This window comes from Trichechus manatus, unplaced genomic scaffold (genome assembly GCF_000243295.1).
Source record: "Trichechus manatus latirostris isolate Lorelei unplaced genomic scaffold, TriManLat1.0 scaffold00008, whole genome shotgun sequence".
In the NCBI taxonomy this organism is placed as follows: Eukaryota; Metazoa; Chordata; class Mammalia; order Sirenia; family Trichechidae; genus Trichechus; species Trichechus manatus.
Window position 1 is genome coordinate 4,728,018 of NW_004443944.1, and position 14,877 is coordinate 4,742,894.

General features: G+C 44.0%; 1 protein-coding gene across 1 annotated transcript in view; it reads right to left on the reverse strand.

Moving 5' to 3' along the window:
* ZNF831 (zinc finger protein 831) overlaps positions 1-14,877 on the reverse strand; it is a 105,399-nt gene that overhangs the window by 59,610 nt on the left and 30,912 nt on the right. The window contains exon 5 of the mRNA XM_023742636.1: positions 2,115-2,266. Within this exon, the coding sequence (XP_023598404.1) occupies positions 2,115-2,266 (152 nt within the window). The remainder of the gene's footprint in view (positions 1-2,114; positions 2,267-14,877) is intronic.

Consider the following 14,877-nt stretch of genomic DNA (forward strand, 5'->3'; position numbering starts at 1 on the left):
GGTTCTGTTGGGTTCCACCAATGACCAAGGGGAGCCTCCTGTCCCTAGATAGACATCAGAGACTGGCAGAGTTCTGGTTGGTTCTGTTGGGTTCCGCCAATGACCAAGGGGAGCCTCCTGTCCCCAGATAGTGGAGGCTATCAACTCTCTGCCAGCGCCTCAGAAGGAGTCCCATTGGAGCTATTATGGGTCACTGACATCCCAACATGAATGGAAACTCAAGAACAGGATTTAATGGGGGCAACGCTAGAGCAGGTCCATGGAAACAAGGAATGAGGAACCCACCACCAGTATCATAATTCTTTCAGGGGCCCACTCTACTCCAAATGAAGAGTCCTTGTGCCTCCAGAAATCACAGCACCACAACTCTTTGCCTTATGGGTGCCCTGAGCCAGGTCTTGACCATCTGAGGGCCTCAGGCTGGACCTGGATTCCCAAGGGTGGGCTGGGAGCTGGAGAAGGAGTGAGAGGGGTGTTGCGAAGGGTCTGGAGGTCACAGATGTGACATAAAGCCCACCTGCAGTTATCACAGGGAGGTCCCCATGGCAGAGGAGGGGAGTCTCGTGGTATCCTCTGCTCTGTGCATGGGGGAGAGCTCTCTCTTGTCCTGAGGATACAGACCAAAATTGATCCCAGAGAGGCCTTCCATGAGGGGTGTTACCCATGTACACTCCAATGGTCAATTCCATTGGCTGTATCTACTTGAGAAGGACAAGACAATGGCGGTGAGGATGAGAGCCACAGAAACGAAGGAAGCACAAAGCTGGTTCCCTGAACCTACTTCCACCTACCCCTACCCTACCACCTCCCAGCCTCTCCCAATGGACTTTGATCTTTGAAGTTCTTCAACAAAGACAACAGTTTTCATTCCACAACTGGCCATCAACGGTAAGAGAAGACACCTTCCTTGATTTATATTCTCACAAGGACTAGTCCTTGTCCCTCCCCACTGGGGAGGGCGTTGGGGGCTGGGGACGGGGGCAGCACAAAAGCACCATCTGCCTGCAGGGGGCACTGGAGCTTCACAAAGGTGGAGGCGGAGGTGTCCTTGCAAACTGTCCCCAAGGACCGAAACCTTAGACAGCAGACGGAGCCCAGGGTCAGCCCTTGAGCCAAACAGATAACAGTCAGCCACAGAAGGTTGGTCATTCAGTCACTGCTGGCTGGATGAGGCCATGGCCCTTTCAGAGACGGTTCCCATTTTCCCATCAGCACCTTGAAAGCAAGGCTGAGGCTAGGCTCAGCACTGCTAGGGGGCAGAGACAGAGGGGAATTTGAAGTACCCATAAGTTAAGCATTGCCCTAGCTGCCCAGTGATTGCAACTTCAAATAGCCCCTCTTCCAGGAAGCCATGCCCATTAGTTTACCCTCAATTTCTCTCCGAGCTTGATGAAAACTATGCTTCTTACCACTCTGCATGTGAGCAGTGTACTTTGTGGCTCTCAGCATATAACACTCCTATTCCTGCCTCACTCTGACCCTCAAGCTGTCTGTGCATCCACCAGCCCATTCCATCTCACAGTGGCCTATGGAAAGAGCCAAGTGGACTTCCTTCGTAGAGATGGGTGAAGGCAGAGGCACCAGGGGCTCTCACTCATATCCTTCTAAGTCCTGGGGTCAAACTGTGATGTCCCTGGGTGGTGCAAATGGTTAAGCTCTCGGCTGCTAACCAAAAGGTTGGTGGATCAAGTCCACCTAGAGGAGCTTCAGAAGAAAGCCCTGGCAAGCTACTTCTGAAAAATCAGCCATTGAAAACCCTTTGAAACCCAGTTCTACTCTGACACACATGGGGTCATCAGTAACTGGTTTGGTTTATGGGGGGTGATCTGTGCCAAGTACAGAGGCTGGCACACACAGCCAATACTGAGGATGTTATGGGCTGGATTTAAACCTTGGTTTCTCCATATTCTCGCCCGGCACCCTCTCCGCTATCTCAGGGTCAGGTTGATGGTGACCTTTACCATTATCATCACACTCCTGTCCCCTGGCTGGGCTTTGAGCTCCTGAGGGCAAGGATGGTGGATTCCTGCTCACCCTGCATCCCAGCGCCAGGCAAGCCTGGTCCTGGGCTTGCCCAGTTTGGGCTAACAAGGGGCCTCCAACAGGAGTGTTACCTGCTGTTTCTGAAGAAGCTGGCTGGAGAGCTTTGCATGGGTCCCGTCCCTCGTGTGGATGAGGGTGGCAGCCTCCTCTCAGCACCCAGTGTGGTTTGCACAGTCTGCTGGCTCTCGGCTGAGCACGGCTCTGCAAGAACGCCCCTTTGTACCTGCGGGCAGAGAAGTACACATGGGGTCAGCAGCCCGAAAGGACGAGCCAGGAGCTAAGACCTACAAAAACCTAAAGAGGTGACACTCAGATGACACAACCCTCAGACGAGAACTCGGAGCTCAACCTCTAACTAGCTGGGCGACTCCAGGAAATTACTTATCCCCTCAGGCAGCAACCCCCACTATGACATGGGGAGATATTAACAGGACCAACTCATGAGCTTCTCATAGGGACTAAATGAGCTAGTGCTTATAAAATACTTCCCACACTGCTTAGCACATGCTGTTGTTGTGTGCTTAGCACATACTAGGTGTTTAATAAATGACCCAGTTCCACTTGCCATCAAGTTGATTCTGACTCATGACAACCCCATGTGTGTCAGAGTAGAACTAAGCTCCATAGGGTCTCCAAATGGCTGAGATTTCAGACGTAGATCACCAGGTCTTTCTTCTGAGGAGACTCTGGGTGGACTTGAACCTCCAACGTTTTGGTTAGCAGCTGAGTGCATTCACCCTGTGCACCACCCAAGGGCTCCTTAATAAATATAGTTGCTTTAATTGAATACTGAATTACATAGTCTTGGTGACTTAATAAACAGACTGTCCATTAGAACTTTCCAAGTGATGGAGACGCCCTATGCTCTCCATGTCCAGCACAGCAGTCACTAGCCATATGGTACTGGGCACTTGAAATAGAATTAGTATGTCTGAGAAACTGAGCTTTGAATTGGATTTAATTTTAGTTAATTTAAATAGCCACATGTGGCTAGCAGTGACCGGACTGGACAGCACAGGCCTCGAGGAACTTCTTCAAAAAGTGAGCATCACAAGTTCCACCTGGATGAGCCCTCCGAATCATCTGGCCTCATCGTCTCCAAAGTGGAGACGTCACACCCCAGGGGGAAGACAAGAAAGGGTGGAAAAAGAAAAATATTACAACTTCCATTTATGTTTCATCTAGACTTTCTTATTTCTGTGGTGATGTGCACTTTATAATGTACACAAAATATTAGCAGAGTAGAACATACGTAGGGAGACCAGCAGAACTAGATGGTGCCCAGCTTCCACTCCCAGCCATTCGGATCAGGGCCGCAATTGATGGACCCTGACATAATGGGACAAAAACACACAACAGAACTCAAATTCTTAAAAATCCAGACTTCCTGGACCAGTTGAGACTAAAGGACTCCCTGAGACCTATTGCCCTGAGATACTCTTTAAACCTTGAACTGAAACTAGCCCCTGAGGTCAGGTTTTAGTGAAATAACAGATTGGCACACAGAATAAAGAATATCACCCATGAGTACAGTGCTCCAGTAAAAAACCATCATGAGAAACCTGTACATAAACGAAGAAGCAGTCATTCAAACAGGACAAGGGGATGCTGCGTGGTCTAAAATCAGGAAAGGTGTGCATCAGGGTTGTATCCTTTCACCATAATTATTCAGCCTGTATGCTGGCAAATAATCCAAGAAGCTAGACTATATGAAAAAGAATGGGGTATCAGGATTGGAGGAAGACACATTAACAACTTGGCAATATGCAGATGACACAACATTGCTTCCTAAAAGCAAAGAAGACTTGAAGCACTTACTGATGAGGATCAAAGCCCACAGCCTTCAGTATGGACTACACCTCAACATAAAGAAAACAAAAATCCTCACAACTGGACCAATAAGCAGCTTCATGATAAAAGGAGAAAAGATTGAAGTTGTCAAGGATTTCATTTTACTTGGATCCACAATCAACACCCATGGAAGCAGCAGTCAAGAAATAAAATGACGCATTGCATTGGGCAAATCTGCTGCAAAAGACCTCTTTAAAGTAAAAAAAAAAAAAAAAAAGATGTCACTTTAAGGACTAAGATACGCCTGACCCAAGCCATGGTATTTTCAATCGCCTCATATGCATGCAAAAGCTGAACAATAAATAAAGAAGATCAAAGAACTGATGCTTTTGAATTATGGTGTTGATGAAGAATATTGAATATACCATGGACTGCCAGAAGAATGAACAAATCTGTCTTGGAAGAAGTACAGCCAGAATGCTCCTTAGAAGCAAGGATGGAAAGACTTCATCTCACATTCTTTAGACAAGTTATCAGGAGGGACCAGTCCCTGGAGAAGGACATCATGCTTGGTAAAGTAGAGGGTCATCAAAAAAGAGGAAGACCTTCAACAAGATGGATTGACACAGTGGCTGCAACAATGGGCTCAAGCATAACAACGATTGTCAGGATGGCACAGGACTGGGTAGTATTTCGTTCTGTTGTACACTGGGTTGCTATGAGTGGGAACCAACTTGATGGCACCTAACAACAACAACATATTAAACCGAAAGGTCAACAATTACTCTAAAGCAAAGATGAGGAGATAAGGGGGCAAGGAGTACTGGAAATGGAACAACCAGAACATAAATAAAGAGAAGGTTGACACATTGTGAAAAATGTAACTAACGTCACTGAACAATTTGTGTAGAAACTGTCAAATGGGAACCTTATTTGCTGTGTAAACTTTCACTGAAAACACAATAAAATATTATTTTAAAAAAAGAAGAACATATGTATGATTTCTAAATGAACAAATATGCATGTATTAGGGGGCATGCGCCAAGTATTTTATTGATGTTGTTATTGTGGGGTGTCATTGAGTTGATTTCAACTCATAGCGACCACATGCGATGGAATAGGACTGCCCCATAGAGTTTTCTAGGTTGTAATCTTTACGGGAGCAGATCACCAGGTCTTTCTCCCGAGGAGCTGCTAGTGGGTTTGAACTGCCAGTCTTTCCGTGAGCAGCCCAGCACTGCATGTGCACAGACCCATGACCTGGTCTAGCGCCCCCATTTTGCAGGTCAAAGTACTGAGACGCACAGCAGCTGCAGCACGCCCTAAAACACCCAGAATGTGCAGCCGGGTGGGAACTGGACTTGAAATCGAGTGCTTGGTACCATTTTGATAGAGGCTGCCATCAGAGGCCCAAGATCTCTGCACTGCTTCCATGGCATGGCATAGCAACAGACCCCCTTCCCTTACAAGCCTCTGTTTCTGAGAACTCTGCTACCATGAAGCTCTTCTGAGCCACCCAGTGCAGGAAGCAGGTGAAGATATCTACGTGACCATTTGTCTGAGCCACTGTTCCTAACCACCGGGCCGCTCGCAGAATTTCAAATAAGCCCTGCACATTGCAGCATCCACGTGGTGGTCTGTCTTTCCTGGCGGTGACAATGTTTGGGAGTGGCTCCAGTCACAAGGGTGCCTCCTCTACCCTGGAAAGGAGCTGTTACCTCCCTGCTTGTTAAGACCACAGGCTCCAAAAGAGCTATCTGAGCCAGGGTTTGGGAGATGGGGCTGCTAATCACAAACCCCTGCACCAGTGGGGCTCCTGCTGGGCCCGGGCAGTGTGTGATTTCCAAGTGCAGGGACAAAGGGGCAAGGTGAGACAACAGGAGAGAATTCTGCTTCTCTGCTCTGTGAGTCACCTTTGCCTCAAGTCAGCGGGTTATGCCACACGCTTGCAGGTGTCGAGATTGGCACAGTTTGAGCTGCAGGGAGATTTTGCTTCCAGAAATGGAGAGTGGCTGACTCCACTCAGTCAGATAAAGAGGAGGCTGCTGGGCCAGTCCCACTAAGGTGAGCCCATGGACCTTACCATTGTCATCTAGGCAATGCTTTGTTGAGTCATGGCAGGATCTGCTTCTTTCTCTCTTGAGAGCTTCCAACTCACTCTGTATGGTGGCAGCAGCACCCTGGGAGCTAAGCCCCAGGGTCAGGCAGGGCTTGTAAGCTTGCCCCCATCACCAGTCCATGCAGTGGCGGTCCAGACCACCTTTCCTAGGCAGGCTGGGGTGTGGGCAAAAACGACTCACATCACCCCTTCTCACCCTTCTACGAGATTACCCCTGGCTGATGGAGCTGCGGTGTTGGAGAGGCATAGGGGCCCCCCACCCCCTGCCAGGGGCTCTTCCCCATCACTGATGTTGCAGGTGCCACAGCTCAGCCCCTTGACCTTGAGCAGGACAAGCTGGATGGGACAGTTCACACTTCAGAGCTCCCCGTGGGAGCAGGCTGAGTCTGCACAGTGGACCTGACATCTTTGCTTGGCTTCTTCCCCGCCCTGGTCGGCCTCCCTCACGTCTTTATGCACCTCCCAAGAGCCCTCCCTCCATGAGTCTCTTGTACACAATCCTTGTCTCAGGCTCTGCCTCGAGGGAACCTCCCCTGAGACATCCCATTTGAGTGTCATTTTCCCCTTCTTCTGCTCTTCCCACTCCAATTCCTCTGTTTGCCCTGGAGACACCCACTCGAGTGGGTTTGATAAACATCCTTAAATAGCATGCATCCTTATGAATATGTAGGGCTGTGTTGGTTTGTGACATTGTACTGCAGATCTCAATCTTTCCCTCACTTTATATTTACTCAGGGTTGTTTTTAACATCTATCCAGGCATGTACATCTCATTTGCTGTGTTTAGCTGGCCTAGATAGTGATTTGGGTCCCCGGGTGGTGCAAACGGTTTGCGCTCAACTACTAACCTAAAGGTTGGCAGTTCGATCCTACCCAGCAGTGCCATGAACGAAAAGCCTGGCAATCTGCTTCTGTAAAGATTAGAGCTAAGAAAACCTTACGGAGTATAGTTCTACTCTGTCACACATAGGGTGGCCGGGAGTCAGAATCAACTCAATAACAACAGGTTTAGTTTTTTTGGTTTTATATAGTGAATTAATTTTTTTTTAATTGACTTCCATTCAAGGTTCAGATTTTAAATCCACCTCCTGCTCTCTCTTGCTCTCTCTATAGATTATGGACACTTGTGTGAGACCGTCACGATACATTTGTTGATAGGCTTCATGGACGACCCATCAGAAAAAAGCCTTCTTACCCCATGCTAGGAGCCCTGGTGGAACAGCGGTTAAGCACTCAGCTGCTAACTAGTCGATAGTTCAAACCACCAGCCCCTCCATGGGAGAAAGATGGGGCAGTCTGCTCCCGTAAAGATTTACAGCCTAGGAAACCCCGTGGGGCAGTTCTACTCCGTCCTGTAGGGTCGCTGTGAGTCAGAATCAGCTCGAAGGCAGTATTTTTTGTTTGTTTGTTTTTCTTTGTCTGTTTGTTTGCCCTATGCTAGCTTCAGCGGGAAGGAGCTATCTGGAGAGGTATCTTTGCACAAAGACCTGAGAGCCTGAAGGCCGGTGGCCAAGGTCATGAGCTCAAGGGTATCGGTTTTGACTTGGTTCTGAGCGAAGCCCACAGAAGAGGCAGGAGGAGATTTGGGCCATATGTCTTGATGATGCTGGAATCCGTTGACCACCTGGCCTACTCCTGCCCACCCTCCCTCACACATCCACTGCCCTTTTATGAGCCACGTCTGAGTGGAGAAGATGGAGCCCATCTCACACAAGCTCTTTCTAGGGGAAAGCTTGTTGTCTGTCGTATTATTTCTCTCCCTTTCCCCTCTTCATCCCACAGGGAAGAGCAAAGCCAGGAGAAACACAAGGTGTGGAGTGAGGAGTGGGAAAGCCCCCATATCTCACTAAGCAGGAGTCTGGAACTGTGGTCACAGCTTCCAGGACTGTGGCGAGCGTGACAAAGCCCGGCAGCCATATGCAGTGGATGTCATGTATACCAGGAGCCCACTGTATCAGGGTCCATGTGTACTGAGGACCATGTGTACTGAGGACCATGTATACCATGCCTCTTGTGTACCAGGGGCCATCTGTACTGGAAGCTTCTTGTACCAGGCATCATATGTTTCTTCTTATATGGATACCCATCTCTATCTAACTATCTACCTACGGATCTATCTATCTACATACCTATCTATCTATCTACCTACCTATCTACTTACCTACCCGCTTACCTACCTATCTATGTATCTATCTCTATCTATCTAATCTATCTATCATCTATCTGTCTACCTACCTACCTACTTATCCATCTGTGTATCTACATACGTAAGATAGGGTTTTATTTTTATTTTTTTCCATATGGAAAACCATGGTCCACAGTACCAGGAGCCCCATGTACTGGGATCCACGTAAACCCAGGAGCCACGTCCATAGGGCTATGTTTTTACCTAACTCCAGAGATTATACTCTCATTACTGTGCTGTCCTACTGAATAAGTAAATTGTGTTCTGATGGCCTCAGACACACACCTCAGACAGATAAACATCTGCTTTGTAAGGACAGCCACTCCCTATTCATAGAGTGGCCTTCTCCAGGCCCTGTTGCTTTTCTCCCTGCTTGCCCTTTGGTGACTAAGGCGTCTTGTAGGGTTACAGGGCGCCCTTCTCCCACACTACTTCTATCTCCTCCTCCCTCATCTCGATTCACTTGGGGCTTCACTCTCCATTGTTCTATTTGTCGGAAACATCCTAGAACAAGTCTCTGTCTCATGCTTCATACAGCTCTGTACACAGTTACAAATTAATCAATAAAATTCAATTCCATGGTCCAGCACTCGCTTTAGGCGCACTAGAAGCTTCGTTTGTGAGCTCTCTGAATCTCGGTGCCTCTGGATAATGTCAGGGCAATTAGCCATCCAAGTATGAATTTTCTCTGTTTTTCCATTTCTACTCACAAAATGGACCCTACAGTTTCTAATCCCCCTTCTTTGACTCGGGTAGTTTCTTTAATGAAAACGGCCATTTTCATTATAGTGTGGTATTTGGAGTGGCAAAAAACAGAGGCAAAGGGACCAGAATGGAGGATCCTGAAAAAACCCTCAAATATAAACAGGAGGTTAAAATATAGCAAGTAAGTGGGGAAAATAGATTTAATAATTTAGAGTTTGCAAACCACATACAATCTCTGTCACATATCCTTCTTCTTCTTCTCCTTCTTTTTTTTAATAACCTTTAAAAAATGTAAACACCATGCCTAGCTCACAGGGGCATAAAAAACAGGTCAAAAGGTAGATTTGGCCTGTGGACCATGGTTTTCTATATGGACAAAAATAAAAATAAATCCCTACCTTGCATATATAGACATACAGATAGACAGACAGATAGATAGACAGAGATAGAGAGAGAAAGATACCCATATAAGAAGAAACGTAGGAGAATATATTTGTATATTTGTGACATTGGGAAATTGAGACTGAGATTTCTTAGACAAGACCAAAAAGCAATAATTATAAAGAAAAAGACAGGTACAATTGACTGTCAAAATATATAACTCTTAATGACAAAACAGTCATAAACAAGATTTAAAAATAAGAATTTCATTTCCAACAGTAGTCAACTAGATATCCTGATAGACTACTTACATACTCACCCTTATACTGAAAACAACTAAAAATGTGGACTAAAACATAATATTTTTAAAAATTTATATTGAGATGTGTTGATGTTTCCTTTAGAAAGTAAGAAATATTTAAAAGTCAAAAACCAAGTAAAAATAGAAACCTAGAAAGGTAAGCTAAGGATTGACGTGATATTTCACCTTGAGGGTATTTAACAAATCAGGTGAGCTTGAGCTCCCTTTTCATGGTCTGTTTGGGTTCAGGGCACTGGACTCAAAGCTCAGAATCTTCCCTAGGTGGAGAGTCAAGTACAGAACCCAGTCACCATACCTGCATAAAGCTGAGACCTCAGAGGGTTGTTTTGTTGTTAGGTGTTGTTGAGTCGGTTCTGACTCATAGCGACCCTAGGTGTCACAGAATGAAATGTTGCCCAGTCAGTCACCATCCTCACAATAGTAGGTATGGTTGAGCCTACTGTTGCAGCCACTGTGTCAATCCATCTAGTTGAGGGTCTTCTTCTCTTTCGCTGACCCTCTACTTTACCAAGCATGTTGTCCTTCTCCAGGGACTGGTCCCTCCCGATAACATGTCCAAAGTAAGTGGGACAAAGTCTCACCTCCTTGCTTCTAAGGAGCATTCTGACTATACTTCTTCCAAGACAAATAAAAAATTAGCCAGTGAAAACTTTATCAGAGGGTTATGCTCTCTATATACAAGTGAACTAGAAATAAAGACACCTACCTGGCCTCCCAACCAGGAGACCTTAAGAAAAAAATTCTTTACTCAAATCTTATCACTGATAAAGAGGGGAAAATTCTCTCCTGCTAATTTCATAACAATAAGACGGCCTTTTCATGGGTTTGCAACTAAATTCACACTACGTGAGTGACCCTAAAAAACCCCTAAAGCCAAAAATTTCATTTAAAGTGGCACCCAGTAGGTGCCGTCAGGCATCTAGCAGAAGCAAATACAAATCATCACAAGAGAAACCCACCTTTAACCCAGGTCTCAAAGTTCCAAAAATATGAGCTCACAATCAAAAATCCCAAAACACACGAACGAATGACAATAAGTGAGAGCTAGTACATAAATCAGAATCAGACATATAAAGGCTTCATACACTGGCATTATCAGACTAAAAATACTAAGTGTATTTAAAATAGAGATTGAAAATAAGAGTAAAGAGCAAGACATATAAAAATGACCGAGCAGATTGGAAAAATAATTAAATAGAACTTCTTGGAGGTAAACTATAATTTGCATTTAACAAGTGAAATTTGAAACTCAGTAGAACAATGAAAGCAGGGAACCAATTAAGATGCCACTGAGATAGCTCAGGGACTTCTTCTGACCAAGATGATGCAACAAAAACCAGATTTACTGACCACTCCCCCAACTAAAGAGATGGACAAAAGTCTGGATGGTTTTAAGGACGTTGGACATCAAGCAATGAAGGACAATGATCCATGAAAGAAGAAAAACGAATGAAGTGAGCCTTACAGTTGTCTTCCTTACCAGTGGAGAAATTTTCCAGGTCAAACTCAGAGAGAAGGAACCCAGGCAGAACCCAGCAGTGTCCTGAGTTAGGGACACACAGCTCAGAGTCTGTGGAGGCCCAAGTGGATGGATTTCATGGAGCAAAGAAGCAGAAAGTAGAAGGCACCACAGAAAGAGAATTCTGGAGACCTGCAAAGAGTTCCCTAGAGTCTTCAGCTAAGAACTGACCATCACATTCATGCAATGAAATTACCCAAGGCTAGGGGCCAGAACCACCTGAGGGAATTGGAGGGAATAATCCCCAGAGATCTTACAGGGCAAAGACAGTTCCTGTTTCCATAAGCCAGAGTAGAAAACCTCATAATTCATGGGGCATTGAGTAACATACTAAGAAAGATTTGCCTCAATAGTGGGGAAAAAATTATTTCAAGACTAAATGCTGCTATGGTCCTGTCTAACAATTCAAAGTAAGACTCAAAAGGGTCAAACTGTCCCCAGGTAACTTAACCATGAGCTAGGAAAAAACTCACGAATATTCCTAGTACCAAAGGTAAAAGTCATAATATCTGGAATTCAATAAAAAATTACCAGGCAAGCAGAGAATCAGGGAAATATGACATGAACATTTAGAGAACACTGTATCCAATGACAGCAGAATGCCCATTCTTTTCAAGTGCACAAGAAACATTGGCCAAGATAAACCACATTTGAGACCATAAGTCTCAACACATTTTTTGAAGATTCAAGTCATACAAAGAATGATCTGAGCACAACGGAATTAAATTAGAAATCAGTAACAGAAAGATATCTAAAATATCCACAAATATTTGGAAACTAACAACAGATTTCTAAATAAACCATAGTCAAAGAAAAATTAGAAAGTATTTTTTACTGAATGAATATGAACACACTACATATTTAAATTTGTGGGATGTGGCTGAAGCAATACTTAGTGGGAAGTTTACAGCACTGAATACCCATATTAAAACAGAAGAAGAGTCTCAAGTCAGTGACTTCAGTATCTTCCTTAAGAAACTAGAAAAAGAAGAGCAAATGAAACTCAAAGCAAAGGGAAAAAGTGAAATAATGAAGATCAAGGCAGAAACCAATGGTACAACCACTTTGGGAAACTGTTTGACAACTTCTTGAAAAAGTTCATCATTCATATACTATACAAAGCAGCCATTTCACTCCTAGATATTTACCCAAGAGAAAATAAAGCTTATCCCCACACAAGACTGGAAACAAACCAAACTTGCACCAACAAGGGACTATAGAAACAAATCATAGTGTTGTCAAGTCCATTTTCGACTCGTAGCAACCCCATGCAACAGAGTAGAACTGCCCCACTGTGTTTCTTGTCCTTCTTCTGGAGCTGCTGGGTGAGTTCTAACCACCAACCTTTTGGTTAGCAGCTGAGCACTTAACGGTTGTAGTAACAGGGCTCCTTAATAGAATACTACTCAGCAATAAAAAGAAAAAAACTATTGACACACACGACAGCATAAATAAACCTCAAAATAATCGTGCTGAGTGAAAGAAGCCAGAAAAAAAGAGCATATAATGTGTTATTCCATTTTTATAAAATTCTAGAAAGTGTGAACTAATCTCTAGTGATAGAAAGCAAATCAGTGTAACCAGGAGATGGGGGGGAGGTTCGCGTGGAAACTTTGGGGTATGATGGATCTGTTCATTATCTTGATTGCGCTGTTGGTTTTACAGGTGTATGCATATATCAAAATTTATTAAATTATACACTTTAAATACATACAATGTAGTAAAAGTTAATTACACCTCAATAAAGCTGTTCAAAACACCTCAGTGGATCAAGAGAATTAGTACAATTTTAAAGATACATCTGAACAAAGTATCTGGATTATAGCACAGAGAAACAAAGTTAGCAAAAATGAAAAGCGGTTAAGGGATGTGAAATATAGAGTGAAAAGGTCTAGCACGCCCTATTCCAGTGTTCCAGAAAGACAGGAGAGAGGATAGGGTAGAGGCAATATTTGAAGATTGATGGCTGAAAATTTTTCAGATGGAAATCAATGCACAGAACATGAAAGCCCAGTGAACTCCAAATGGAATAAACAAAAAGAAGCATACACCTACATATATCAAAGTAAAACTGAGGAACACCAAAGATTAAAAGAAGATCTTAAAAGTACCCAGAGACAAAAGGCCTTCAAAGGACAGAGGTGTAGTCTAGCAGCTGACTTTACCATCACAAAATGGAAACCAAAGGCTAGTGAACAGCAGCTTTGATGTGCAGAGAGAAACTAACAGTCAACTTAAAATTGTATACCAAGCAAAAACATTTTTCAGAAACATGAAACAAATCCATTTTCAGACGAATAAAGACAGAAAGTTTTCCTCTCTAAAGGAAATTCAAAAGAATATGCTTCATACAGGAGAAAATGATCCCAGCAGGAAGATCCGACATTCAAAAAGAATGAAGAGGAAAGACACGGGTAATTATGTGGGTAAGTAGAAATAAATGGATTAAAAAGACAAATGATAGACTGGGGAAAGATCTTTGCAATACATTCAGTAGGCTAAGAATATATACAAATCTAGGATATATAAAGAATCCCACAAACTGTGTAAATTGAATGGCAAAACTATTAAAAATCTGACAATAACGAACATTAGTAAGGAAATGAGAAGAGGTAGCACTCTCACTCAGAGCTGGAGAGTGATTTCGTAATAACTATTAAAGTTGAAAATGTGATTGTTTTACAACCCAGCCATTCTGACTTCAGGTCTATTTCTTAGACTGCCCCTTGCACTGTGCCTAAAGAGACATGTGTAAACAAGTTTGCTGCAACATTAACCAAAAAAAAAGGGGGGGGGACACCACTTAATATCCATGTTATGGATTGAATTGTGTTCCCCAAAAATACGTGTGGTAAATCCTAACCTCTATACCTGTGGTTGTGGAGCTCTGGTGGCATAGTGGTTAAGCGCTATGGCTGCTAATCACAAGGTCGGCAGTTCGAATCTACCAGCCGTTCCTTGGAAACCCTATGGGGCAGTTCTACTCTGTCCTATAGGGTCGCTATGAATTGGAATCAACTCGCTGACAATGGGTCAACGGGGTTTTATATTTGTGGTTATAATCTCTTCTGGGAATGGGTTTTCTTTGTTATGTGAATGTGGCAGTATTAGTGTAGGGTGAGTCTTAAATCAATCTCTTTTGAGATATAAAAGAGCAGATTAGGCACAGAGAAGCAAGCAAGCAGAGATGGGGCAAGACAGATGCTACAACACATGGAGATCACCAAGGAATCCAGGAACAGAAGTTGAAAAGAGACAAGGACTTTCCCCTAGAGCTGACAGAGAGAGAAAGTTTCCCCTAGAGCTGGTGTCCTGGATTCAGACTTCTAGCCTCCTAAACTGTGAGAAAATACATGTGTTTGTTAAAGCCATCCACTTGTGATATTTCTGTTATAGCAGTATTAGATAACTAGAGCAAGAAGCAGTCATTTGAACAGAACAAGGGGATACTGCATGGTTTAAAGTCAGGAAAGGTGTGCATCAGGGTCGTACACTTTCACCATACCTATTCAATCTGTATGCTGAACAAATAATCTGAGAAGCTGGACTATACAAAGAAGAATGGGGCATCAGGATTGGAGGAAGACTCATTAACAACCTGCATTATGCAGATGACACAACCTTGCTTGCTGAAAGTGAAGAGGACTTGAAGCACTTACTGATGGAGATAAAAGACCACAGCCTTCAGTATGGATTACACCTCAACATAAAGAAACAAAAATCCTCACAACTGGACCAATAAGTAACATCATGATAAATGGAGAAAAGATTGAAGTTGTCAAGGATTTCATTTTACTTGGATCCATAATCAAC